The sequence below is a fragment of the Pelodiscus sinensis genome, chromosome 12, assembly GCF_052426305.1.
Source record: "Pelodiscus sinensis isolate ZL-2025 chromosome 12, ASM5242630v1, whole genome shotgun sequence".
Taxonomy (NCBI): domain Eukaryota; kingdom Metazoa; phylum Chordata; order Testudines; family Trionychidae; genus Pelodiscus; species Pelodiscus sinensis.
The window spans coordinates 48,659,696-48,686,798 of record NC_143063.1 but is presented as its reverse complement, the minus strand read 5'-3'; the positions used below and the strand labels follow the sequence as shown (position 1 = coordinate 48,686,798).

Sequence of the window (27,103 nt, the reverse complement as noted above, 5' to 3'; positions counted from 1 at the left end):
ACAGAACTTGTTTGGGGTAGGTGGGATTGGATTCTAAAACCCCTCACCTGTGTATGAGGCCTGGGGCCATCTGGGGCACGGATATTGCTGGGGTGTCAGAGGGGTTTTGCTCGTGAGGCTTCAGGCAGGCAGCTGAAGCACTCGGTGGGACTGGTTTGTGGCCTGTTTGGGAAGGTCTCCAGTGTGGGGGCTGTAAGGAGCCCCGAATTTGAGCAATTCGCCCTGAGTGGACGCCCTCAGTTGTGCCCAGACCCGGCTCAGTCTGTCACAACCGTAATAGAAGCCCCTCTTAAATGTATACCCCAAATTAAAAAACACAGTAAGAGAATCAAAAAAATAGCCACTATGCTTTAACAACCAGGTAAAAGAAGCAGTGAGAGAGAAAAAGACATCATTTAAAAAGTGGAAGTTAAATCCCAGTGAGGAAAATAGAAAGAAGCATAAACTCTGTCAAAGTAAGTGTACAAATATAATAAGAAAAGCCCAAAAGGTGTTTGAAGAGAAGCTAGCCAAAACCTCAGAAAGTCGTAGCAAAATGTGTTTTTAGTACATCAGAAGCAGGAAGCTGCTAAATGACCAGTGGGCCCCTGGACGATTGAAGTGCCAAAGGAGCACTCAAAGATGATAAAGTCATTGCGGAGAAACTAAATGAATTCTCTGCTACAGTCTTCACGGCTGAGGATACTGGGGAGATTCCCAAACCTGAGCCATTCTTTTTAGGTGACAAATCTGAGGATTTGTCCCAGATTGAGGTGTCATTAGGGGAGGTTTTGCAACAAGTTGATAAACTGAACAGTAACAAGTCCCCGGCACCAGATGGCATTCACCCAAGAGTTCTGAAAGAATTCAAATGTGAAATTGCAGAACTAACAACTGTGGTTTGTAACCTATCCTTTAAATCAGCTTCTGTACTTAATGACTGGAAGATAGCTAACATGATGCCAATATTTAAAAAGGGCTCTAGCGGTGATCCTGGCAATTACAGACCAGCGAGTCTAACATCGGTACCGAGCAAATTAGTTGAAACTATAGTAAAGAATAAAATTGTCAGACACACAGATGAACATAATTTGTTGGGGAAAAGTCAACATGGTTTCTGGAAAGGGAAATCCTGCCTAATTTATCTACTGGAGTTCTTTGAGGGGGTCAACAAGCATATGGACAAGGGGGATGCAGTAGATATAGTGTACTTAGATTTCCAGAAAGCCTTTGATAAGGTCCCTCACCAAAGTAAGTTGTCATGGGATAAGAGGGAAGATCCTTTCATGGACTGATAATTAGTTGAAGGACAGAAAACAAAGGGTAGGAATAAATGGCAAGTTTTCAGAGTGGAGAGAGGTAACGAGTAGTGTCCCCCAACGTGGCCCGTACTGGGACCCATCCTATTCAACCTATTTATAAATGATCTGGAGAAAGGGGTAAGCGGTGAGGTGGCAAAATTTGCCGATGATACTAAACTGCTCAAGATAGTTAAGACCAAAGCAGAATGTGAAGAGCTTCAAAAAGATCTCACAAAATTGGGCAACAAAATGGCAAAATAATTTAATGTTGGTAAATGGTAAGTAACGCACATTGGAAAAATTAATCCCAACTATACACACACACACACACACACACACACACACACACACACACACACACAATATGATGGGGACTAATTTAGGTACAACTACTTAAGAGAGAGATCTTGGAGTCATTGTGGATATTTCCCGGCACATATCTACTCAGTGGGCAGCGGCAGTCAAAAAACCAAATAGAATGTTAGGAATCATTAAAAAAGGGATAGAGAAGACAGAGAATATCTTCTTATGTCTATATAAAACCATGGTACGCCCTCATCTTGAATACTGTGTACAGATGTGGTCGCCTCATCTCAAAAAAAGCTATATTGACACTGGAAAAATTTTTTAAAAAGGGTGACAAAAATGAGGAGGAGTTTGGAACTGGTGCCATATGAAGAGAGAAAAAAAGACTTAGACTTTTCAGCTCAGAAAAGAGAAGACTATGGGGGGATAGGATAGAGGTCTACGAAATCATGACTGGTGCGGAGAAAGTGAACAAGGAAACATTATTTACTTGTTCCCATAATTTAAGAACTCGGGGTCACCAAATGAAAACAACAGGTAGCAGGTTTAAAAACAAGTAAATGGAAGTTTTTCTACATGCAGCACACAGTCAACCTGTGGAACTCCTCGCCAGAGGATGTTGTGAAGGCCAGGACTATACCAGGGTTCAAGAAAGAACTAGATAAATTCATGGAGGTTAGGTCCATCAATGGCTATTAGCCAGGATGGGTAGGAATGGTGTCCCTAGACTCTGTTTGTCAAGGGCTGGAAATGGGTGATGGGGGAGGGATCGCTTGATGATTCCCTGTTCTGTTCACTCCCTCTGGGGCACCTGGCATTGGCCACTATCAGAAGACAGAACCTAGGCTAGATGGCCCTTTGGTTCTGACCCAGCATGGCCATTTATTCTTATGTAAATAAATTCCACCCCGATGCAGCCTGCCTTTTCCTACTCCTCTCATGAGGAGGAGGTGGAGAAAGGTCAGATGATGCCCTCAGACCGAATTAAAAGGGTCTCAGAGAGCCCTCCTCACTGGACGCCAAGGATATCCATCACGTGTGTCTCCAGGGCCTGACTCTCTGTAGTCCCGTGTACTCAGGGTACTTCTTCATGGAGGTTGAAGTGCCCGGCCCTCTCTTGGGAAGGCAGGAAAGCTTTGAGCCAGGAGCTGAAGCAAACGGGAAGCCACAGAAGGCTCCCTCCCTTTCGCCGGGCTGCCCTGCGGAAGCACAGAGCCCGCGGGAACAATGAAGTGCGGTGCCTGAGGAGCCGGACAGAGCACCAAACCAGCCAGCAGCATCACTCCTGCGGAGGTCAGCCAGTGAAGAACAGAGGCAACTGGCAGGAGGGCCCACGCCGCAGTTTGGTTTGGCGGGTTCACAGCTCTAAGAGGCGCTGGAGAATCCCTGCAGACAGACGGGGCTGACCCCTCCGTCTCAGACACCATTAGGCAGCAAGTCCCTTGTGGGCTCTAACAAGAGGCTCTTGCTGCGACGTGCCCTCTGTCCCGGCCATGCCAGAGTGCCGGCCGTAATCACTGCAAGTCCCTAACACAGCGGAGAAAATGCTCTGCCACGGCCGGGCAAGGCGAGGCTGGGGTGCAGATGTTTGCATTTCTTTCTGGCAAAGAGGCCCACTGCAAGCTCCCAGAGAGCCCAAGGGCTACTCCCACAGTGCTGCCCAAAACCTCCATCATGAGGGGCAGCAGCCTGCCCCCTAACTCTGCTTCTCCTGCCACATACCAATGCCCCTCTATCCTGACTGGCAGCGTCCCCACTCTGAGCTCTGCCAACGCCCTGAATCCTGACCGGTGGCCAGGGCCAGCTTTAGGAAGTGTGGGGCCCCATTCAAATGGGGCCCCGCAGCAATTTTGGTTGAGAAAAAAAAAGAAAAAGACACAAAAGTTTCAACGGGGGGGCCCAGGAATTTTTTTGAGAAAAAACAAACAAAAAAACATGCACACAAAAAATCCCCCACCAACACACACACACACACACACACACCCCTTCATTCCTCCTCCGGGGCTGCCGCCCCCTCCTGCAGCGCACCCGGCGGCACACTTCCGGGTTCAGGGCGCGGGGCCCCTTTAGGCGCAGGGTCCGATTTGGGGGAATCGGCGTAAGGCACCCTTGTCCTCCCACCATAGCCCTGTCAACTAACTCAATCCGGACCAGCAGCTTCCCCTGCAACCCAGTGCGCCTGACTTTGGACAAACTTTTCTGAGGACTCGGTCCCCAATGAGGAGGCCAACACGCACTGCACTGGACTAAAACGGACATGGACTGAGATCTCACCACCTTCAGCCAAAGGTGTGTACCTGGGACACGAACGCCGTGCAGGGGGTTCGAGAGCGCCATTCCGACCTCAGTCATCCCGTACCTCTCCAGCAGCGTATGCCCGGTGATGTGCTTCCACCTCTCCAGCACTGGCACGGGAAGGGCTGCAGATCCCGACACCATTAGCCTGTGCAAGGGAACGCCATGCGGTGAGCATCCCCAGTACCTGCTTTGCTCTAGAGAATCACTGCGGTCGTCCACGCAGCCTTTGACTTGGGGGGGCCTCCGAGCACTCAGCGGTGGCAGAGAGGGACACCCCCCCACAGACCCTCCGTCACTGGCGGCAGGAGTCTAGACTGGACGTGTTTCCAACAAGATACCCTCTGGCTCACAGAGAACGTACGGGCTCGATGCGGAAATTCCTGGGCGAGGGTCCCTGGCCTGGGTTATGCAGGTCAGGCCGGAGGATCAGAATGGCCCCAAATAGGAATCGCTCTCGCAAGTATCGCCAGCCCCTCTTGGCAAGGAGAGAAGTGAGGCAATTTGCCCAGTATGGCGGCGTGGACTAGGGATGTTACATGTCGACTAATCAGCTACACGAGTGGTCGATGGAATTTCCATCAATTAGTCGATAAGGGGGGGTGCTCATTATCCCGCTGCACCTCTCCCGTGGAAAAGTACAAGAGCCTCCAGCGGCTCCTGTACATCCCACAGGGAGAGGAGCAGTGGTCAACCGGCACAAGCGGGACTGTTTCAATCCCCGCTCGCGCCATTTCCCCGCTACCCTCTGCCTCCCCCTGCTCCCTGCGGAAACGGTGCTGGCGGGGGGGGGGGGGCGACATGGAGGGGGGGGACACCGGCCTTTAAGACGGCTTCCTCCCAGCACCGGCTCATGCTTCCCCCCCACCCCGTTGCCTCTCTCTGATAGAGACAGCAAGTGAGGGGTGGGGGCGAAGTAACTAGTCGAGTTCCTACTCGCCTACCCAATCAGCATTTGTTTGTTGGGTAGTTGACCAGTCACTTCCATCCTTAGTGTGGTCACATTTAGAAAAAAGTCCAGCAGGGCCAGGCTGAAACCAGCCCCTCTGCCCGGATGTGACTGCTACCCATCTGGGCTTCGGGGCCGGGCCTGCAAGCCCGTACGGAATGAGGGGCTTTTAACAGAGCCAGAGGCCGCCTGCCACAGGCTCGAAGTGGAACCTGGTGCCACACCCAATAGGATGCTCTCCAGAATGACATCCTACAACCCAGTCTACTCACTGCTGGAGCTACCCGTCTGCCAGGCTCTGCACACAGCTCCAAGGGCTCCACTCCTCCTTCCCACCCTCCCCTCACAGCCTGCTCCAGCTCAGGGACGCTGGGGCAGCGGGAGCGTCTCAGGAAGGTGGCCCCGTTTCAGCAAAAGCCAGGAGTCCTGTGGCACCCTGACGACGAAACACATTGATCTGGGCGTAAGTCTTGTGGGCAGGAGGCCACGTCGTCAGACGCACGAAATGCCAACTTGTGTTTGGCAGGTATCTCGACGCACGCAAAGAAGGGAGTGTCCCAGGACCACGTGAAGGACCATAGTGCTACCGAGGGTCATTCAGTCAGGGCGGATGTGGCCCCCTCCCCACAGTCGAGAAGGTGAAAATCCCCAAAAAAGGGAAAATTACTTTCCCCGGGGAGCTGGCCACGCCCACGTGGTGAAGAAACACCCCCACCTTTGCATGCGCTCGCCTGCCTGCCACGCTGAAGTTCCCACTTCATGCATCTGACGAAGTGGGTTCCAGCCCACAAGCCTGATGCCCAAATAAATGTGTTCGTCCTTCCAGTGCCACAGGACAGCTCGCCGTTTATATGGGGGATGATGCACTCCCCAAGTCCTGCCCTTAAGAGGCTGAGCGCTCCTTTGGCTACCTGATGTTGTCCTGGCACATGGCACGTACGAAATCCTGCACGTGAGGCTGAGAGAAATGCCTGTCATAATGCTCCATCAGCTTGCTGTAAATAGTGGGGACTGCCATGAAGACGCTGATCCGGGGCACTCTGGGGCTGAGGAACGTCTCCCAAACCTGGAAAGGGAAACAAGAAAAGCCACCTAAATACAAACTGTGGAGAACCGTTGGCATCACCATCACTGCTGCCACCGGCTCTTCCCTACTACCTCTGGGAGAAGGCTCACGAGCAAGCACTTCACAAACGCTCTGAATAGCTGCGTCGGCATACGTCAGTACCATGGTAAGGGAAACTGAGGCAGAGGGCAGGAAAGTGACTTGTCCAGTCTGAATACAAGCCTCTCAAGTGCAGTTTCTTTCCTCTAACTCATTCTGCTGCCTGATACTTACGAAAATGTTGAACCCCTTGAATCCCTGCCATCTTGAACTCACCCCACAGTGTGTGGATTTCCAAAGAGACTCCATCCTGACCCTACACCATCAATCCAGTTATTCTCAGGAGCACCAGGGGAGTCCTGGCAGTTGTCAGACACTGGGGGAGGACGTGTGGACACTGTACCTTCAACAGCCAGCACCATTTAGGCTGGTGAAGACACGGATGTTAGCACGCACGGCAATACCACAAAGTGTGGCAGAGTCCACCTGTGCCTTTCAGAACCGCAGCCCCAGACAGCACTCTACGAAGTCACCAGCCTTTCAAAGCTCAGAGATCCTCTTGCTCCGCAGCACAGAGAAGATGCAAAAGGTCTGAGCCAAAGTACTCGTATCCCAGAAAGAAACTCCTGCAGTGTACATGTGGGGAGAGGGAGGGAGGGAGACAGGAGATGGACTTTGCTGGACTTGTTATTGGTTCACAGACAAGGCCAGAAGGGCCCCCGGATCCTCTGCATAACTTCTCTGATTTCATTTCTAATTGAACTAATGCAGATCTTGTAGAAAAACATCCATTCTTGATTTCCAAGTGGCCAGCAATGGAGAATGGAGCTCATCTTTTAGTCAATTGTTCCAATGATTAATTATCCTCACTGTTGTTACCAATTTGCATCTAATCTGAATTTGTCTAGTTCCACCTTCCAGCCATGAGATCTTGTATCCTTGTTTGCTCGACTGAAGAGCCATGCATTGCCAAGTTTCTGGTTTCCACGTAGGTATTTATAGGTTGTCACCAAGTCACTCTGAAAACTTTGAGCTCCTTGAATCTCTCACGACAAGGCAGGTTTTCCAATCCTTTAACTCGTTCTCGTGGCTCTTCTCTGAACCCTCTCCAGTTTACCAGCATCCTTCCTGAACCGTGGGCACCAGAACTCAAGACTGTATTCCATTGCCGGCTAAACCCGCGCCACAGAGATACAATACTCTCCCTAACCCTGGTCAGGATGCCCGTTTACGATTCCAACAATTACATTAGCCCTTTTTGTCTAGTGTCGTACTGTTTTGTGTTCAGCGGATTATCCACCAGGACCCCAGCCCTGTCCAGAGCCACCACTTTGCAGAACCAAGTCCCTCATCCTGCCAGCATGGCCTCTGTTCTCTGTCTTGAGATGCAAGATCTTACATTGAGTATGGAAACACACATCGTTTACTTGCATCCAACCTATCAAGTGATCGCTCTGTATCAGTGATCCGGCCCCTTTATTATTTACCACTCCTCAAATCCCTGTATCATCTGCAAATTGTGTTTTTTTCCAGATCATTGATAAAAAAATATGAATTATTAGCAGAGGGCCAAGAATCGATCCCAGTAGACACCACTGGAAACAGCTGCTCAGTGAGGCTTTCCCAGCTTGTAATATATTTACTGGTCACCAGGTTGATTCTGATTCTTGTTTCTTAATCAAAACATCATGTGACACTAATTCAAATGCCTTTCAGAAGTCTAAATATATTGTCACATTAACTTTATCAACCAAACATGTAATCTCATCAATAAAGATATTAAGTTATTTGATAGGATCGGTTTTCCATTAATTCACATTGATTGGCATAAAAGAACCCTCCTTTAATTCTTTATTAATCAAGCCCATTATCGGTCATTCCTTTATTTTCCTTGGATTGATGTCAGACCGACACAGCCTGGGCTGTCCAGCTTATCCTTTTAAAATATTGGCACATTATTTTTCTTCTTGTCTTCGGGAACTTCCACAATGTTCCAAGACTTTTGAAAAAACAACAACAACAGTTTAAAAGACTCCTTGGTCAGCTCTTTTAAAACTCTTGGATGCATGTTACCCAAGTCTTCTGATTTAAAAGTATCTAGCTTTAGAAGCTGCTCTTTCCATTCCAACAGTAACACAGGAAAATGTGAAACTGATCATATAGGACTCATCATCCAGCTTCCCCCCCCCCCCCAAATACAGCATGGAAATATTTGAACTATTCTGCCTTTTCTGCATTGACAATTCTACTATTTCCACCTGTTCTTAAATTTCTTCCTTAATGCTGCTGTCCACAGACATTTTCCTTGTGTCCTTTTGCTTCCCACAGTTCTTAGCTTCTGCTTTAATTAATTATTATCAATGTCCCCTTTCTCCCATTTGTGTTCATATATAATTCTTTTCTAGCTGCTTTCACTTCTCTGCAAAGCAAAGTAGATTTTTAACTATTGTGGCTCTCTCTCTCTCTCTCGTTTTTTCTGAGCATTTAGCAAATCGTTCTTAAACAATTCCCAATTACCATTCACATTTTTCTGTTTCAATTCTCTCTCTCAGCTGAGTTGGCTCAATTGTTTTCTGCTTTGTGAAATGGGCCCTTTTCCATTTTAAATAAGATGTGCACCACACTGGAAATTAACCTCATCACAGGACCATGCGCCACCTGCTTACCCTGATATTCCATTTGTTTGAAAAATATTCCATCGAAGACTTTGATTGAGGCCAGGTCTACATTAGACCTGAAAGGTCAGGTTAAGGTACGCAACTCCAGCTACGTAAAATAGCTTGGTGCCATCTTCACAGATGGAAGCCGATGGGAGCAAATGCTCCCGTGAGGATTAAGGGAAGCCGATGACTGTAAGGGGTACTGTTGCCAACCAGAGCCACCACCCTCAGCGTTTGATTCAGAGGGTCTTAACTAGACCCACTAAATCGAACGCCAGAAGATCGATTACCGGCACAGCAAGTGGAGACATGGCGTAACATGCAGCCACTATCTAACAGCAACAGAGGGGTGAGCCTGAACAGGCGGCAGCAGAGGAAGCTCTCTCCAATTGCACCCATCCTCAAGAAACACTCCAAAAAGGACCCACCCATCCTACTAAACACTTGGAAACTACAAACCAGGACAAAGTCAAGGGGCTCCTATGGCAATATGTGAGTGACTCAACGGGCTCTAGGATGAACATCCCCACCTGGGAGCACTTAAAAATGGCAGAGGGGACATAAATATTTACATTTGGCTATCTCCCCCCGACTGGCCCTCTGCTGAGCATTCCCCAACACAGCTCTGCTGTGGTGCCAGCAGGATCCTCCCCTCCTCTCTGGATTGTCCTGTTGACAAATGCATTTCTTAACCGCTCCTGACAACGCCGGCCTCCTCTCCCCTCCTTCCCTCGGCACGCGCCACCGCTCAGAGGCACGCAGTGATTGAAGGGGAACAAGCGAGCCTCCTCCACGCTGTCACCCGGGTTGCTGGTGCTGCCTGGCACCTTGCCCCTTAGTCCTGCTCGCTGGCACGACTACATTACTTCCTACGTCACTGGGCCACCTGCGCTCCTAACCCCTCCTCCTGCCCCCATCTCACACGCCTCTGCCTCAGCCAAACAGGTTTCTTATGAAAATACAAACCACGGTCTTATTGCTCGTACAGCAGGGTCACAGCCCTAAAGGAACATCTTCCCACCCAGAGAGCACCTGGCCGCATGGGCTAGAAGCGTGCGGGTTAGAAATCCACCAGACACAGGCCAATCTAACCTAAGGGGACCTCCGTCGGAAAAGCAGAAGTGGGAGACCAAGCCCCTGGAGCAGACGGAATGACTCGCACTGCGAGCGGGGAAATGCTCCGCTCCACCATGGCCGAGTGTCAGGGAACGGCTCCCTGCAGCCGCGCCGTGTCGTTGGGAAGAGGAGAAAACTGCCCGCTCAAGGGATGCGCCCAGGCCAGCGAGGTGCACAAGCCTACCTCCAGCAATGAGCGGAAGGGCTGCTTGGCTCCCTGGTCTTGGGGAAACATCGAGAACCAGAAAGGACACCACGGGACTGGGAAGGGCAAAAGGGGCCCGGAAAGTGTTTTCCTTCTTCAGGCAGGCTGCAGATGTAAAAGGAAGCGACAGAAACCACTGGGGGGGGGGAGCATTAGAGAAAACCCACACATGCCTAGCTGGGGTGCTACAATGCCATGCCTCGTTGCCCCCTGGCTCAGGTCACTGGTGCCACCCCCAAGCCTTGCACCTGGTTATTTTATCTTGTGGCTTCCCCTCACTCGGCTCCCTATTCCAAGGAGTTAATCACAGGAGCAAGGTGTGAGTGCGAGCTGGAAGAGACGCTCTCCGAAGGTCACTGCAGGGAAATCCAGACACTGGAGAATCAGAGAACTAGAAGGGACTTGAGAGAGGTCACCAAGCCCAGTCCCCCACCCTCATGGCAGGACCAAGCACCATCTAGATCAGGGTAGGCCATCTCTCACGTCTTGCTCACAACACTCAAGTTGTATAAATCATTATATAAATCACAGAAGAAGATACTGAAGAGAATCGGTCCCAAAACTCTTCCTTGCGGAACCGCACTGGTTATACCCTTCCAGCATGACTGTGAACCATTTACCACTACTCTCTGGGAATGGTTATCCAGACAGTTATGAAGCCAGCCTATAGTAGCCCCATCTCACTTGTCTTGCCCTAATTTACTGATAAGGTGGTCATGTGAGACCACATCAAATGCCTTACTAAAGTCTAGGTGTACCACGTCCACCGCTGGGGGCTGCTCCAGCCAGCCAGAAACGGTATCCAGCCCAGATCCCGCATTAGCAGATTAACCAGTTAAATGTTAAAGTCAACCTAACATTAACATGTGCCATGGCATAAGAACATAAGAACGGCCGTACTGAGTCAGACCAAAGGTCCATCTAGCCCGGTAGCCTGTCTGCCAACAGTGGCCAGCACCAGCTGCTCCAGAGAGGTTGGACTGAAGACAATTATCAAGTGATTTGTCTCCTGCCATCCTTCTTCAGCCTCTGACAAACAAAGGCCAAGGACACCATTTTATCCCCTGGCTAATAGCCTTTTATGGACCTAACCTCCATGAAATTATCTAGCTTCTCTTTAAACTCTGTTATAGTCCTAGCCTTCACAGCCTCCTCTGGCAAGGAGTTCCACAGGTTGACTACACGCTATGTGAAGAAGAACTTTCTTTTATTAGTTTTAAACCTGCTACCCATTAATTTCATTTGGTGTCCTCTAGTTCTTCTATTATGGGAACTAATAAATAACTTTTCTTTATTTGCCCTCTCCACACCACTCATAATTTTATATACCTCTATCATATCCCCACTCAGTCTCCTCTTCTCTAAACTGAAAAGTCCCAGTCGCTTTAACCTCTCTTCATATGGGACCCGTTCCAAACCCCTAATCATTTCAATTGCCCTTTTCTGAACCCTTTCCAAGGCCAAAATCTTTTTCTGAGGTGAGGAGACCACATCTGTACACAGTATTCAGGATGTGGGCGTACCATAGTTTTATACAGGGGCAGTAAGATATTCTGGGTCTTATTTTCTATCCCTTTCTTAATAATTCCTAGCATCCTATTTGCCTTTTTGACCGCCGCTGCACACTGTGTGGAAGTTTTCAGAGAACTATCCACGATAACTCCAAGATCTCTTTCCTGATCTGCCATAGCCAAATTAGCCCCCATCATATCGTACGTATAGTTGGGGTTATTTTTCCCGATGTGCATTACTTTACACTTATCCACATTAAATTTCATTTGCCATGTTGTTGCCCAATCACTCAGTTTGGTGAGATCTTCTGGGAGTCCCTCACAGTCTGCTTCTGTCTTGACTATCCTAAACAGTTTGGTATCATCTGCAAACTTTACTACGTCACTGCTTACCCCTTTCTCCAGATCATTTATGAATAAGTTGAAAAGGATTGGTCCCAGGACTGACCCATGGGCGACACCACTAGTTACCCCTCTCCATTCTGAAAATTTACCATTTATTCCCACCCTTTGTTTCCTGTCTTTTAACCAGTTCTCAATCCAAGAAAACACCTTCCCTCTTATCGCATGGCAATGTAATTTACACAAGAGCCTTTGGTGTTCAGTTCAACTGGGATTTTACATCCCTAGTTGACAACCCCTCATTTTAATTTTATTTTGCTCACCTCAATGACCTGCCCAAGCCCTCCAGACACAAAGTGTTTCTCAAAACAAGGGAACACATGGCACAGTACTTTGGGGCTGCTGGCCTTCTGCTTTACCTGTGATCGCCAGGCATTCAGGACCTGACTTTCGCTGCTGCTGAACACATTTGGTGTCTGGCACCTCCGGCAGGGCTGGTGGATGTTCAGCTCTTGTGACTGGGAGATAGCTGGTTTCTAAGATGTAGTAGACCGGATTTAAAGAGGAACCGAAAGCGAGACTGGTTTAAAACCCCACCTATAGACGATACCCGCACGAGGAAGTGAGGAAACAGATTAACAGAGCCAGACATGTACTCAGAAGCCTCCTACTAGAAGACAAGCCCAAGAAAGAAACCACCAGAACACCACTGGCCATCACCTACAGGCCTCAGCTAAAACCTCTCCAACACACCATCAGTGATCTACAACCCATCCTGGACAATGATCCCTCGCTTTCACAGGCCTTGGGAGGCAGGCCAACCCTCGCCCACAGACAACCCACCAACCTGAAGCAAATTCTCATCAGCAACTATACACCGCACCACAGTAACTCTAACTCAGAAACCAATCCCTGCAACAAACCTCGGTGCCAACTCTGCCCACATATCTACACCAGCGACACCATCACAGGACCTAACCAGATCAGCCACACCATCACTGGTTCATTCACCTGCACATCTACCAATGCAATATACGCCATCCTGTGCCAGCAATGCCCCTCTGCTATATACATCAGCCAAACTGGTCAGTCCCTACGTAAAAGAATAAACAAATCAGATATCAGGAATGGCAATATACAAAAACCTGTAGGAGAACACTTCACTCTCCCTGGACACACAATTGCAGATCTAAAGGTAGCCATCCTGCAGCAAAAAAAACTTCAAGACCAGACTTCAAAGAAAAACTGCTGAGCTCCAGTTCATGTGCAAATTTGACACCATCATTTTAGGATTAAACAGAGACTGTAAATGGCTAGCCAACTACAAAAGCAGTTTCTCATCTCTTGGCGTTCATACCTCCAGATCAGCAGCTAGAAGTGGGCATCACCCTCCCTGACTGAATTAACCTCATTATCTCTAGCCTTATTCTGGCCTGCATATTTATACCTGCCTCTGGAAATTTCCAAGACATGCATCTGACAAAGTGGGTCTTTGCCCATGAAAGCTAATGCTTCAATACATCTGTTAGTCTAGAAGGTGGCAGGTGCCACAGGACTCCTCGTCGCTTTCACCTATAGACGTATTCTCTACCTGTCGCTGTTAGGGGTTTCAATGGGCCTTTTACTGAAGCCATCAGGTCCAGTCCCCTGCACTCATGGAAGATCCAAGCACCAGAGCTTGTGAGGGAAGCAAACGTGGCTCCTTTGGCAGCTGCTGGGAGTTCCCTGTAGGGTGTGCACGGCGCGGGCTGTCATGATTATGAGGGTTAGCCAGCAGCCTGGGGATTAAGGGGTTAACTACACCTAGCCAGGTGGAGTGACCAATAGGAATGTAGGTGGGACTTTTCAAACTGGGACAAAGGAATTTGGGTTTTTTCCTTTCTCCTCTTTGTCTCTCTGAGAGAGTCCTCTGCAGCTACAGAGAGGGACAAGCATGTCCCTCTCTCTCCAAGACACCATTCTTCATTCTTCATTTTCTGTAAGTAGGGTAAGGGTTAGGTAGTTTCGTTAGGCTTTATTGTTTCAAGGGTTGGGTATGGGATCTGAGATCTGGCACTGCTTAAGAGATGTTTTGGGTTTTCTTTGTAACTAAGTTCTAGGCCCATGGAGTTTCTCCATGAGTATATTTTGTTACCTTCCTATCTAGTCATTACACTTGCAACCGGAATATTGTTGTAATAATAAAAGTTCTTTCTTTTCTTTTTATTAACCTGGCAGTGGTTAATTGTGTGCCCTGATTTTTGTTTTAGGGGAGAGATTTCCCAAATGATCTTTCCCCTGATTTCTTTAGCAACATTTGGGTGGTGGCAGCGGAAGTTTTATTCCCAAGATCTTAAAAAACCTAGATCTTGGGGGAAGTTTGATACCAAAGCCTGGTAGATAAGGCTTTGGGGTACACTTGCTGGCCCCCACTTCTGCATTTATCATGCCAGAGTGGGGAAGGAGCCATGACACGGGCGTGCACAAAGAACGGTCCATCCTGCCCACCTCCTTGCACAGCAGCATGCACCTGCCTTGCATGTGGAAGGTAAGCTGCTGCTGCGGGTGGGCTTGATGGGGGAGGGTAGCATGGTGGCTGCCCGGCTGGTCCCAGGGTGGGCTGCATGGTGGGCGGTTGCCGAAGCCGGGCTGCAGTGCCACTGCTCTGGAGGCCGGGGCTGGGGTGCATTGTGGCCCCAGCCCCAGGATCAGCCACACTGCAGGCCCAGCTCCAGCAATTCCCACACAGCTTGCCACAGAAGCAGCTGGGCAGCCATCACATGGCCCTGGTGCCAGCTCTAGGGAGAGGCCCGAGGGTTTTAATTTAATAATGGAGATTGCCTATCTCCTAGAACTGGAAGGGACCTTGAAAGATCATCAAGTCCAGTCCCTGCCTTCTCAGCAGGACCAAGTACCATCCCTGACAAATTTTTGCCCCAAATCCCTAAATGGCCTCCGCAAGGATTGAACTCACAACGCTGGGTTTAGCAGGCCAGTGCTCAAACCACTGAGCTATCCTTCCAGCTGCTCTGCTCCCGCCTCCTCGGGTTGCTGTGGGGAGCCGCTTCCCACCGTCCTTTGCCACAGGGCTGGCGGGAGCCCTGGCAGGGGAGCGCTCCGACTCCTTGGTGGCATGGTCCCGTATTTCACTTCCATAGGTACCCAACAGAAACAAGTGGAGACAGACCTAGAGTCACAAAAGGACGTGCGTGCCACAGTCAACACCGAACGTTTCGTTTAGGCTATTATTAATCACCATGCCAATGATCAATATTAAGTGGTCTATTCAGTCGTGCCAATGGCCACTCTTACACGGCTCCCTATTGACCACTTGCTCTGAAGTTTGATGTAGGTTGGCTCTTTGGTTTGAAGATGTTGCCCACCCCTCACCTAGACCAGCCCCGATAGATGTTTGTCTCACTTGTGCTTAAAAATCATCAGTGATCGAGATTCCACAGCCTCCCTTTATTGCAGTGCTTAACCACCCACAGTGTTAGGCAGGTTTTCCTCCTGGCCACCCTAAACCTCCTAGTGTTGCTTTTTCTCTTCAGTTGCTTTTGCTTCCTGATGTGGCGCCTGATTGCAGCTCTAAGGGGCACTGCGCAGCCCCCCGCCCTGAGCGCATGGCGCCTGATGGCAGCTCTACGGGGCACCACGCGGCCCCCGGCCCTGGGCACATGGCGCCTGATTGCAGCTCTAAGGGGCGATGAGTGGCCGGCCACACAGCACCCTTTACAGCTGGCATCAGGCACCCCCCATAGGTTGGCGCCCCGGACAGCTGCCCGGCTAGTTCCCCCCTTAATCCAACCCTGACCGCAGAAAGGAAAGTGGCAACGGGGAGAAGGAAAACGACCAAACAGAACTATCACCTGCATATCAAGAAACCCGAATGTGATGGAAATGGGCAAGTTCTACCCTACCAGTTCCTAAGCCAGATGGGAGACAAGAAGGAGGGGGATTGGCTAAGTCTCACCCACAAAACCTGCAGTCTTGCACAGTGACCTGCCCAAACTGCACCCAGTTCTGCTGTGCACACGAGACAGACTGAAGGGAGCGAGAAGGCCACACACATCGCAGAGAAGCACGAACCCCCTGCCCCTTCCAGAGGCCTTGCTTTCAGTGGCAGGAGGAGTACTGTGGTGAGTACAAAGACACTGAGTCAATCCTGACAAGTGGCAGCACAGAAGAAGGGGTGAGGCAGGAGAAGAACGGGAGAACGAAAGGGGATTTGGAAGAAGTAGTGAACTTTTCCAGGCTGGGATTGGCAGGCAAAGGAACAACGAGCAATTGGAGTAGGGATGTTACGTTTTTCCATTAATTGACTCATCAAATAGTCGATGGGATTTCCATCGATAGTCAATCAGTTGATAAGGACTAGCGCAGCGTTCCGCCTTTGAAAGGTACAAGAGCCCCAGCGGGGGCTCTTGTACATTTCAAAGACTGAAACGCAGGGTCAGTGGGGGAGCCCAGAGCTCCACCCAGCATTCCAACTTTGAATCCCCGCTGGGGCTCTTGTAGATTTCAAAGAGGAAGTGCAGCATGTAGGGCCAGTGGGGGACTCTGAGTTCCCAGGCTCCATGCCACGTTTCAATCTCCTGCTGGGGCTCTTGTACATTTCAAAGAAGAAGCACCGCCGCTACACCCCCTTTTCTTCCCTCTCCTTGCTGCCTCTTTATGATGGAGGAAGCCGGGGGGAGATAGGGGGAGGGACTAATCGACTAGTATATCGACTATCCGATAAGCTTTTGCTTATCAGAGAGTCAACTAGTCGCTTACATCCATAAATTGGAGAGGCTTCTTATAGACCAGGAAGACTTACAACAGCCTCACATACACGGATGCACGCAGGCCATCGAACCCACTTGGCTCATTTAATAGAAAATCTGGGTCACGTTTCCTGCAAGTGACTGTGACAGATTCTGAGCTTAGAATGCTGGAATGCCTACTTGCCAGTGAATTTTGGACCAGGTATTTGGCAGACAGGGTTTCCCCTTTACTTGAAACAGCTATTATTCCTCTTAAAGGAAATGTTTAGGTAATGTCCCAGGGGGAAATTATATTAAGATGCCTTCAATCAGAAGAGGAATAAAAAGGCCATAATGGATTTTCCAGTCCAAAGCCAAACAGGTAATAGACAACCTGCGCTACTATAGCTAAGCGGCTCCTTTTTTTTCCTAAACCAGTTACACATTATTGGATCATTTAAGTTGCCATTGAATTTTTAAAAAACGCTTTTCATAAGTAACAATCTCCCTAATGTAGGTTAAATCATCCCTTTCCTCCCCTTGTGATCTCGGAGATGGATTTATGGTTTCCTATTGATTGCTAACGGGCTGGTTATGCCCACATTTTCATCGGTTCTGTAACAGCGACGGCTCGGAGTCAGATTGCGTGCCTCATTGCCCAACTAGATCTATTCGGGGAGGGACACCGAAGGCAGCTGCAGTAGATGCAGGGTTCCTAGGCATGCAGCCATTCCAGTACAGTGGAGAGCGGGCTCCTTTCTGAGTGGAGGTCGCATGCACATTACAGAGGAGGGCAGAGAACAGCTGGGGGGCTCTGCTCTCTGCTAACGGCTGAACCCCCAGCGTTCGCTCAACTCAGGCCGCTCACAGCAAACGCAGAAAGAGAAACTTTCGTTTTTTCACAATGCAACTGGGCGCTGGGTGGCTTTGTCTTACGTTTGTTATAACTCGAGTGTGTTTGCACTCCGCATGAGTCTAGCTGTAATCCTGCATTCACCGGTGCAGTCTAACGGCCCCCACTACATGCCAGCCTGAAGCTTTTAAACCTTCGTCACACTGCAGGCATCCTGAGAGGGGCAAGGACTTGCCCTGGGACCCAGTAAAATAACTCAGCATGACAGGCTCCGGCTCTTTTTTATTATTATTATCTCCCCCCCACGCACATCAAAAGGCATTACCCTGTAACAGATGCTGAGGACAGACAGCAGATCGACGCAGAGGTGGAGACCAAATATCACTATGTAAAGCCAAGGTTTGCAGGAACTGATCAAACATAATCCATCCAGCAGTGACCTGCCCCTAACCCCGTCCAGACGTCCCTTCCAGCCTGAAATCAAATGTCTCTTCTGAAGCCACAGATGACTGGGTGAAAAGACCATTCTCCAGCTGAACAGACTGGGAAGGGACATACCCAGAAAGCGAACAGTGCCCCTCCAATAGCTGCATTCCGTGGAGTTTGCACATGTGCATGCCAGGATTCACTTGTATTTTTAACATATAGGGGCTAACCCAATGTTCGTGAAATGAGGGGCCGACGGGGATGGCTAGAACTCAGTGCTACTCACACAACTGTCGCGCGTGCTTCCTGGGCTGCACGCTATCTGGCCAGCGCATCACTGCCGCTTTCCCGGTGCCCAGCTCTGGGGGAGAGATGCCAGCCATTCCCAGCTGCAGGGTGGTGTAATGCCACGGACATTTCTTCTAGTGGACACCTGTCTCCAGGTGAAAGGCTGGTGTAATTAAGACCGCGTACCACTGAAGCTGAAAGAGCCTACATTCTCAAAAGCGGCCAACGATTCGGGGTGCTCTCCCAGCGGGAGACGCCTTCCGGGGGCCTGATGTTCAGATGGCAGGAGCTCAGCGCCTTCTGTCAATGAGACTCCTTTAAGGGCTCTCAAGCTGGACAGCCAAAAACTCAGACGCCCCAAACGACTGGTCACTTCTGGCCAAGAAACAGACACGTCAGCATGGTGTTAAGCAAGGACCTCACGGCACAGGCGCTGCTGCGTCACAGCAAGGGGCTTTACTGACCGCAAGAAGGACCCTCAAATTGAATCATGCAGCCAAATTGGACTCGTCCTTTCGGGGGCAAGGGCGTACGCTGCTGATAACTGCACACACGTCTAAGGTCAGTTGCGTCTGCATGTGGTTTCCCCTGGGTTTAAGGACTTATTTTTACTGTACCCTTACACCTTAGGGCCTGAAAGACAAAGGGTAACTCCCCTGACAGACCTCAATATAGCCAACAATCTTCTCAACAGCAGATTGTTTTTCCAAGACAAGTTCTGAAGGAGCAAAAGAACTGCAGAGCAAAGACAAGGCACTCTTTTGCCCAAGGCTGGAAGGCCATGGTGCACCCTGGCTGGTAGCCACAGCAAGCGGACCCAGCGACAGAGGCACCAAACCTGCCCCTCGGAGCCTGTAGTGCAAGACTGAGGCACATTAGCAAGGGCCACATGGGCTCTCACTGTTTCCAGAGGAGCTATCCTTTGGATAAGCTGAGGCCTTTATTCCCCAGGGCTAACCATCGTGTGCTCACCTTGTCTAACCTCACGTAACAGCAGAGATGTAATGCCAGAGCGACACCTGCACTCAGTACTTGCTGGGGAGGGGATGCTCCAAAATTCACACCCACCCCCCCTTCCTTGGACGCCTCCAATTTCAGGCCCAACTCCCCCGTGCTGAGGAAGCCTCAACATGGCTCACTCCAGGCCTGTCGCATTGCTCCCTCGACGGACAGAGAGGTCGCTCCCATGCAGCGAGAGAGGCCCTCGGGGGTAGAAAGTGCTGCTTCTCATACCCAGACCGCTGACCCCCACGGGCCAGGAAAAAGCAGCTTCTGCCGGGTTGCCTGCATGAGGGCATGTGACCTACCCCCCAGGACTTAAAATGCTCCTGGAAAGGAGCAGAAAGCAATGCTGGGAATTAAGGGTCCATTTAGAAACCCTTTATTACTAAATGATGAATAGCTGCCGCGATATTCGTTAATAACTTACAATACAAGGGTGCCACGGCAAGCTTTACCAAGACATTCTTAACAGATGGTGCTATCGAGTGAATTATAAATCTACAGGCGCTACAGCCAAGTAGCACACGCCTTGATTTAATAAAGAGAATCTGATTTTATGAAGCAACTCTCACGCTCGGGGCCTCTCGGTACCTTTAATGAGTCCTTTTGTGAGCTTCACAATAGCTCAAGGCACAACTTCGGACAGTAGGGGCTGTTAGAGAAGGAACATTGGCTGCCCGGTACTAGATCTCTCACCACCTCTTGGGCAGCTGACAGAACCAGGCAGAAAAACAACTCGTAGCCCCGCACTTGGCAGGATGCACACCGAGTCTCGATTGGAGATGGGAAGGATCTTCCAGCTAAGAGGAAATGCAGCTACGAACACCAGCTAACACAGACTGACACCTGTATCTGACTCTACGGCACGCCACAAATTAGGTCATTTAATGAACGCTGGAATAATAAAGTATTTCTTTCGTATAATGAAGTGTTAGTCATTAGAAACCCAACGCAGCTTGGGCATGCTGCTGCGGTTTCTCTTGAACCCTTGCCAGTATCACTCAAGGCTAAATATGTCTGCAGCAGGTTTACAGTAAGTTCCTAGCCTTGTTTTGATCCGTATGTCGCGTGTTTTAGCTGCCATTTGGGTTTCTTTACATCACACCGTAATTGACTGTTTTCTCAAGGTGCAGCGAAGGGGAAAAAAAAAAAAAGCAGCAAAACGCAGACGCCTTCTGCGAAATCCTCCACTGAAACAGAGCTTCTTTGCTGAGAGCTGATTTTGGTAGCAAAGGACACTGGGTAAACAGCTGGTGAAAATAGACAGGGACTGAAAGGCATCTTGCATTAAACTCCAGCAGAAAGCCTGATTTCTCCTCATGTGCTTTCTCTGGAGTGTCGATCAAACCTCTCACAGCTCCCAGGGGAAGCTCTTGGGAAAATAAAGGGAATGAAAAAAAAAGTCAAATAAAAAGGCAAAGGATGGCTCCTAAGGCCCGACTGCACATCAGAGCTCTTGCAGTAGTTGCTCCTCAATCAGACCCACTTGCCAGGCAGTCTGCCCCCGCCCGAGCGCAGCCCTCTGGATCAAAGCAAAAGATCCCCTCCAGCATGGCCCTCGCCTGCCCTTGGACCCGTCAATTCTCACTGAGCCCTCTGATTGGGGAACGCAGGACCGGGCGTCCCTCTCCTCCAAGCAGAGCCCATTCTTCAATGTCAGCTCATTGATTTCCAGCTGTCGGGAGAGCAGGAGAGAGAAACACCGGAGTCGGAGGGGCAATCAATCACGAGATGCCACAGGATGGGGAGACAGGCACACGGGGCTTTGGACTGGCTTTGCTTCAGGACGATCCGGGCGATCTGTACCCTGCCGCCGCTGCGGTCTGTCACCAAGGCCAGCGAGGCCCCCAGGCCTTCTGCCAAAGGTCAGGACAGCGTGTGGAAGCTGCCAAGCGCCGCCAGTGCTAAATAGTCTATGGAGGAGCGGGTTTCCAAGAGGTTCTTCCCAAAGAATTTAAGGCGGGGGTGGGGAACCTTTTTTGGGTCAGGGGCCTGCAGAAAAAAATCAGACACAAGCGAGAAGCCAAAAAAAAGACAAACCCATCTCATGAAGTGGCCACCGACTGAGATGCAGAAAGAACCCCCCCGCATTCCCAGGCTAGTCAATGTTGTATGCTTCAGCCCCGCAGCGGGGCAGCAGGGGAACTGGAGCGCCAGCACGGGCGCCCCAATTCCAGGGGGGAACCAGAGCCTTGGGGGCCAGATCCAGGCAAGCTGAGGGCCACATCTGGCCCCTGGGTCCCTGCCTCTGTGCTCACCCCTGGGGGTGGGGAGCGCTCAGAATGCAGTGATTTTAAGTATCAGGGGACAAACAGGACTCAGACTGGACCCCAAAGACGACCTGCATCTGTCTGAAACACAGTATGCACACATGCTATGGACTTAACATTGAAATATGAATGCTGGGCAGCCCCCGGGGTCTGCGAGTGCTGAGTATCATCATGGGCTCAGCTCCCGATGGCGTCCTCTCTGCAGGAGCCGCGGGGCCCCTCGGGGAAGGAATTTCCTGATGCCATTCACCAGCAGCAGGGCAGGCTCTGATGGAAGTTTCCTTCCATTCCTCTCAGGCAGAAGGATGCCGACTGCTGAGAGGGACGTGAGGTAGAAAGAGATGTCGATGTGGGACGTAGAGAACTCCCCGGAGAGCGAAAGGAGTCAGGCAAATCTGTGTCCGACAACGATTTCTTGCACTGGCTCATGTTTATAGATCTGCTCAGACCCGAGGCACACCGAAAAGACTCCAACCATCACTGCTCGTTAGCAATTTGTGGGCCCTGGTCTCACCAGGGCTGCAAGACTGACTGTTGATTTACCCGTCTCTGAGAGGTAAGCCCAGGAAACACACTCTTCCGCTCTCACCTAAAGCCAGCACCTGAAAGGCCAACGCGCCCTCTGGCAACAAAGCAACTGTTGCTAAAGATGGAGGCCAGATTCCAAACTCAGTTAAACTCGTATGAACACTGAGGAATTCCACTGCACAAAGCAGAATTAAGCCTCGAGGCACCGGCACATTGAAAGATGCAAGTCTAATCTGCTGATCTGCATAGCTCTGGAGGGAGATGGAGCCCGCATGGCTAAAAGTCTCCCCAGCACGGGTGTAGTAAGAGGAGAAGAGCTCAGCACGGTTGGTTATTGTACTTTATTCCCTTCTAGGGATGTTACCTCAAAAAAGATATTTTGGCCTTGGAAAGGGTTCAGAAAAGGGCAACTAAAATGAGGAGGGGGTTTGAAACGGGCCCCATATGAAGAGAGCTTAAAGCGACTGGGGCTTTTCAGTTTAGAAAAGAGGAGACTGAGGGGGTATATGATAGAGGTCTATAAAATCATGAGTGGTGTGGAGAGGGTGAATAAAGAAAAGTTATTTATTAGTTCCCATAACAGAAGAACTAGAGGACACCAAATGAAGTTAATGGGTAGCAGGTTTAAAACTAATAAGCGAAAGTTCTTCTTCACACAGTGTGTAGTCAACCTGTGGAACTCCTTGCCAGAGGAGGCTGTGAAGGCTAGGACTCTAACAGAGTTTAGAGAAGCTAGATAATTTCATGGAGGTTAGGTCCATAAAAGGCTATTAGCCAGGGGATAGAAATGGTGTCCCTGGCCTCTGTCTGACAGAGGCTGGAGAAGGATGGCAGGAGACAAATCGCTTGATCATTGTCTTCGGTCCACCCTCTCTGGGGCACCTGGTGCTGGCCACTGTCGGCAGACAGGATACTGGGCTGGATGAACCTTTGGTCTGATGTAATGTGTTTATTTCTTCAAACGTGTAATTGCTGTGTCAGAGGAAGCAGCGCAGGGAGCAGGCGGCTCTGCAGGAGATGGTTTAAAAGCTGGCTCCCCACGCGTACTGGCTCCCGCCTACCCCCCGTGCCCTGCTGCCTCGGTATCAGAAGCAGCAGTGCGCAGGGCAGAAGAGGTGACTCCACGGGAGCTGGTACTTTGGGGGCCAGGGGGGCAGCTTTTAAGCATCAGCACCCGCTGCAGCGGTGGGGGGAGAAGGGGCTCTGTGGGGAGCCAGCTTAGAAACTGGCTTCTCACATGCACCTGCTCCTGCCTCTCCCCTCACTCCACAATACAGAGGTGGGAGGGCTGCTGTAACCGTTAGGATTAAGCGAAGAGCCCGGGCGCATCAGTTAGTCGTGTAAACAGGGATGCGCTCCCATCCCTTCGCCATTTCATTTGCTTGTTGAACCCCCACCTCAAGCAGAGTTTGAACTGAGGTACCACGCTGACAGCCTGAGCGATCCTGAACGCCTCCCTTCATGGGCTTCTCTTTGGCATCACCTGGAGGGGAATTTTTAGGCCTAGCCAGGCCTAAACTGTGGTTGGTCCTGCCAAGACATGTGACCATGCCACCAGGGGCTGGACTCCATCTTGAATTTTGTACTTTTCTAGAGCTTGTTTTGGGGAGAATTGAACAAAAATGTCTTGAGGCAGGAAACCTATGTAAGGGATGGGAAGCAACTAATGCTCATCTCCAACTGGCGTTACAAACTGCTCCCCTCCACAAGAAGGCACACGAAGAGTCCTGGAAACAAACACCACCAACTAGAGGAGAAGCTGTTAGACCCATGCCAGAGAAAGGATCAGCTCTGACTCGAAATAATGGCTAGGCTGAGAAATTAGCAACAATTTCTCTTAGTTTATTAAACTTAGCTGGCCTGATTTGTTTACAGGCAGTCCCCGAGTTACACGGATCCGACTTATGTCGGATCCACGGTTACGAACGGGGCCCTCTCCCTGGTCTCCAGCAGACCAGGGAGAGGAAGCAAAGCGGCGGAACATGCGGGCAGCGGACAGCCCAGACGCGTCTGGGCTGTCCGCTGCCCGCGTGTTCCGCTGCTTTGCTCCCCGTCCCCCTGGTCTGCAGACCAGGGAGACGGGGAGCAAAGCAGAGCAAAGCCGCAGAGCCCGAGGGCAGCAGGACAGCCACGGCGCGTCTGGGCTGTCCCGCTGCCCCCGTGCTCCGCGGCTTTGCTCCGGACGCCTGTGGTACAGCAGCTGGGGTGCTGCCGGTTGGTCCCGTAGCGCCGCTCTGGGCGCTACTGGACCAACCCGGCAGCACCCCAGCTGCTCTGCCCCAGGCATCCTGATTCTGCCACTGCTGGTCAGTTTCAGCAGCGGCTGAATCAGGACGCCTGGGGCAGAGCAGCTGAGGTGCTGCTGGGTTGGTCCAGTAGCGCCGAGGAGCGGCGCTACTGGACCAACCCAGCAGCACCCCAGCTGCTCTGCCCCAGGCGTCCCCAAGTCAGCCGCTGCTGAAACTGACCTCTGACTGACTACAGGAAGCCCCTGCCCCGGGCTTCCTGGAATCAGCCGCTGATCAGTTTCAGCAGCAGCTGACTTGGGGATGCCTGGGGTTCTTAAGTTGAATCTGTATGTAAGTCAGAACTGGCGTCCAGATTCAGCCACTGTTGAAACTGATCAGTTTCAGCAACGGCTGAATCTGGACGCCAGTTCCGACTTACATACAGATTCAACTTAAGAACAAACCTACAGTCCCTATCTTGTACGTAACCCGGGGACTGCCTGTATTTTCGAGTAGTAACTTGCTTTGGTCTGTCTGTGTTCACTTACACTAACTTAAATCCTACTTTTATACTTAATAAAAACCACGTTTATTATCAAACCCAGTGGAAATTGTTATCTTTGGAGAGGAGCAATTGCTAACGCAACTCTCTTCCATTGATAAAGAGAACAAACGGCTGAGCCTTCTCGGTGTAAAACTTCTATACAGAGTGAAATGGATTTATTTGGGGGTTTGGTCCTATTTGGGGCTGTGCGTGTGGGTGCTGACAAGTCCCTGTAGCTGAGCCTTTCCGGAGCTGAGCTGTTATCAGCATTCATGTTACTCTGCTGGGGGCTGGGGGGGGGGGGGGAGGCATTACCCCAACTCTGTGCCTTTGCTGGAGAAGGCCAAACCTTCTGGCTTGGCAGGACAGGGTGGTGAGGTGCCCCAAAGGGCAGATAGGTGAGCCCAGCGATGGGATCAGCACACCGGGTGACAGCCTCGAGGGGACCTCTACAGTCCAACCCGTCACAATCGGGCGAGGACACTCTGCTTACCACCACTTTCCCTAGAGCAGGGGTGGGCAATAATTTTTGCCTGGGGGCTACCCCACTTCCAGACCATGATTGGGTTGGGGGTGGGGGAGCCCCTTCCCACTAGGCACTCGTGCCCTGGAAGAGGCTTGGCACAGTTCCCGCCCTGCCAGGAGCATGTGGCACTTTGAAGTGCTGCAGGCTCCTTGCAAGGTGAAGAAAGCTTTACACAGCTCTCCGCCCCAGGCCCGGATTGCTCGCAGGGCGGGGGCAGAGCGGAGAAGGTTTTGCGCGCTTCCCCACCCCCAGGCCCTAACTGACCTGGGGGCGGGGGAGCTGCAGGGCCTCGGCAGGCCGGATCCACCCACTTTGCAGGCCGGATCTGACCCACGGAGACCCTTTTGCCCTAGAGGCTCCTGAAAAGTTTCCATTTTGCTAACTCTCTCCCGCTGGGGCCGGCCATCCAGTCAAATCTCGATGAATTTACTCGTGTTTTTAAAGAGCTCAGAGGCGGAAGAACAGAGCGTGCATACAAATATCAGGTGTTACTGCGTTAGTCTCTCCTGCGGCACCTGAAATTCTCCACGCCAGCATCACACCACACGGCGGAGCAGAAGACGCTCAGTGTGTACGACGGAAAGGGGCAACGCGAGCGACTCAGTACGGCAACAAAAACCATCTCAGAGTTCGAGGCAGCGCACTGCCAAGCCGCGACGTGCGCACGTTATTTTCCATCCTTCCTGATCCTCAGCACTAAGAAATCAACTCTTGCTATTCTGCATGTAGCGGCCTGGTTTGACAGCACCGCACTCCTACCCTCACCCGGCAGCACAGTGCTTACTATGACGGATTATTAGCCATTGAATAACCCCACAAGCTCATCACCTATTAAACCATCTTGTTAGTCTTTAAAGTGCTACACGGTCCTGGTTTTTGTTTCACCCACAAGTTAAAACCATCCAGAGAAACCGCTTTGCCCCGGATCGAATATTAAGCGCAAAGTCTTTTCAACGAGACAGTTTGTGACCTGTAGGTGACCAAAAGCTAAACCGGCCGGAACTGACGAATTAGCATGCAGGGGGGTTTGCTGAGGAACTCCAAAGCCGACACACAACCCCCCTCCCCCGCGCCCCACTCACCGTCTGTGCGTTGAATTCAGGTAGCATGACGCATGTGGCTCCCACCCAGAGTGGGCACAGCAGCTTGTTGATCACTCCGTGGAGATGGTGTAAAGGCAACACGTGCAAAATAACGTCTTCCTTCGTCCACTCCCATCTCTCAACCAGCCCCGTTACCTGGGGGGAAAGACACCCAAGCCAGCGTGAGAACAGGGGGACAAGGCAGTCGAGACACAGGGCAGAGCTCGAAGGCTGGAGGAAGCCTGGCTAACTCGAGAGCCCCAGTTCAAACCCTAGCGCCACTGTTCACGCTGGCAGCAGCACGATGTGACGTAGCGGGGACTGTACTCACTTTTGTGATGTTGTATGGGATGCCTATTGTCCTGTGCTGTTCTGTTGTAACCCGTGTGGGCGTGCCTCAGTTTCCCTGGGCACTGCACCGGTGCCTGGCTGGGGACGGGAACATTGGGTGTGCCTCTGAGGGGAGGCTGTGCCATCTTAGCCCCTACACAACAATAGCTCACTCAGGCTGTCCTGTAACCTGAGCCTGGGGGGCAGGGAAGCAACCAAGTGACACTTTACCCGGGAATCTCAACAAAGGAGGGGGTGAGCTGCCTCCAGGCTGGGAGACAAGTGACAGGGTGTGGGAGTTCTCTCTGGTGGCAGGGGATGCAGGGAGGGGGCCCAGGGCCAGCGGCCCCCCTCTCCGCAAGCTGGACTGTACCGTCGGCTTCTGGTTCCTGTGTTAACAACAAGTCTGTGCTACGCTGTGTCCCTGTCAACAAACTTCTCGGCTGAGAGTCACGTCTGCCTGCGGATGGGGGTGTAGGGCGGGGTGACTCCCCCACACTCCGCGACACATGTCCCTGTCTAGGCTAGTCTCT

At 51.0% G+C, this 27,103-nt stretch overlaps 1 protein-coding gene across 5 annotated transcripts in view; it reads right to left on the bottom strand.

Annotated features, from left to right (window-relative positions):
* The window catches only part of ACSF3 (acyl-CoA synthetase family member 3), a 124,250-nt gene that overhangs the window by 87,963 nt on the left and 9,184 nt on the right, over positions 1-27,103 (bottom strand). For all 5 annotated transcript variants that reach the window (XM_089781559.1, XM_075939852.2, XM_075939854.2 and 2 more), the window contains 3 exons: positions 26,241-26,396; positions 5,742-5,896; positions 3,884-4,029 (listed from right to left, as the gene is read on the bottom strand). In XM_089781559.1, coding sequence (XP_089637685.1) covers positions 3,884-4,029; positions 5,742-5,896; positions 26,241-26,267 — 328 coding nt within the window. In that variant the 5' untranslated portion in view covers positions 26,268-26,396. The remainder of the gene's footprint in view (positions 1-3,883; positions 4,030-5,741; positions 5,897-26,240; positions 26,397-27,103) is intronic.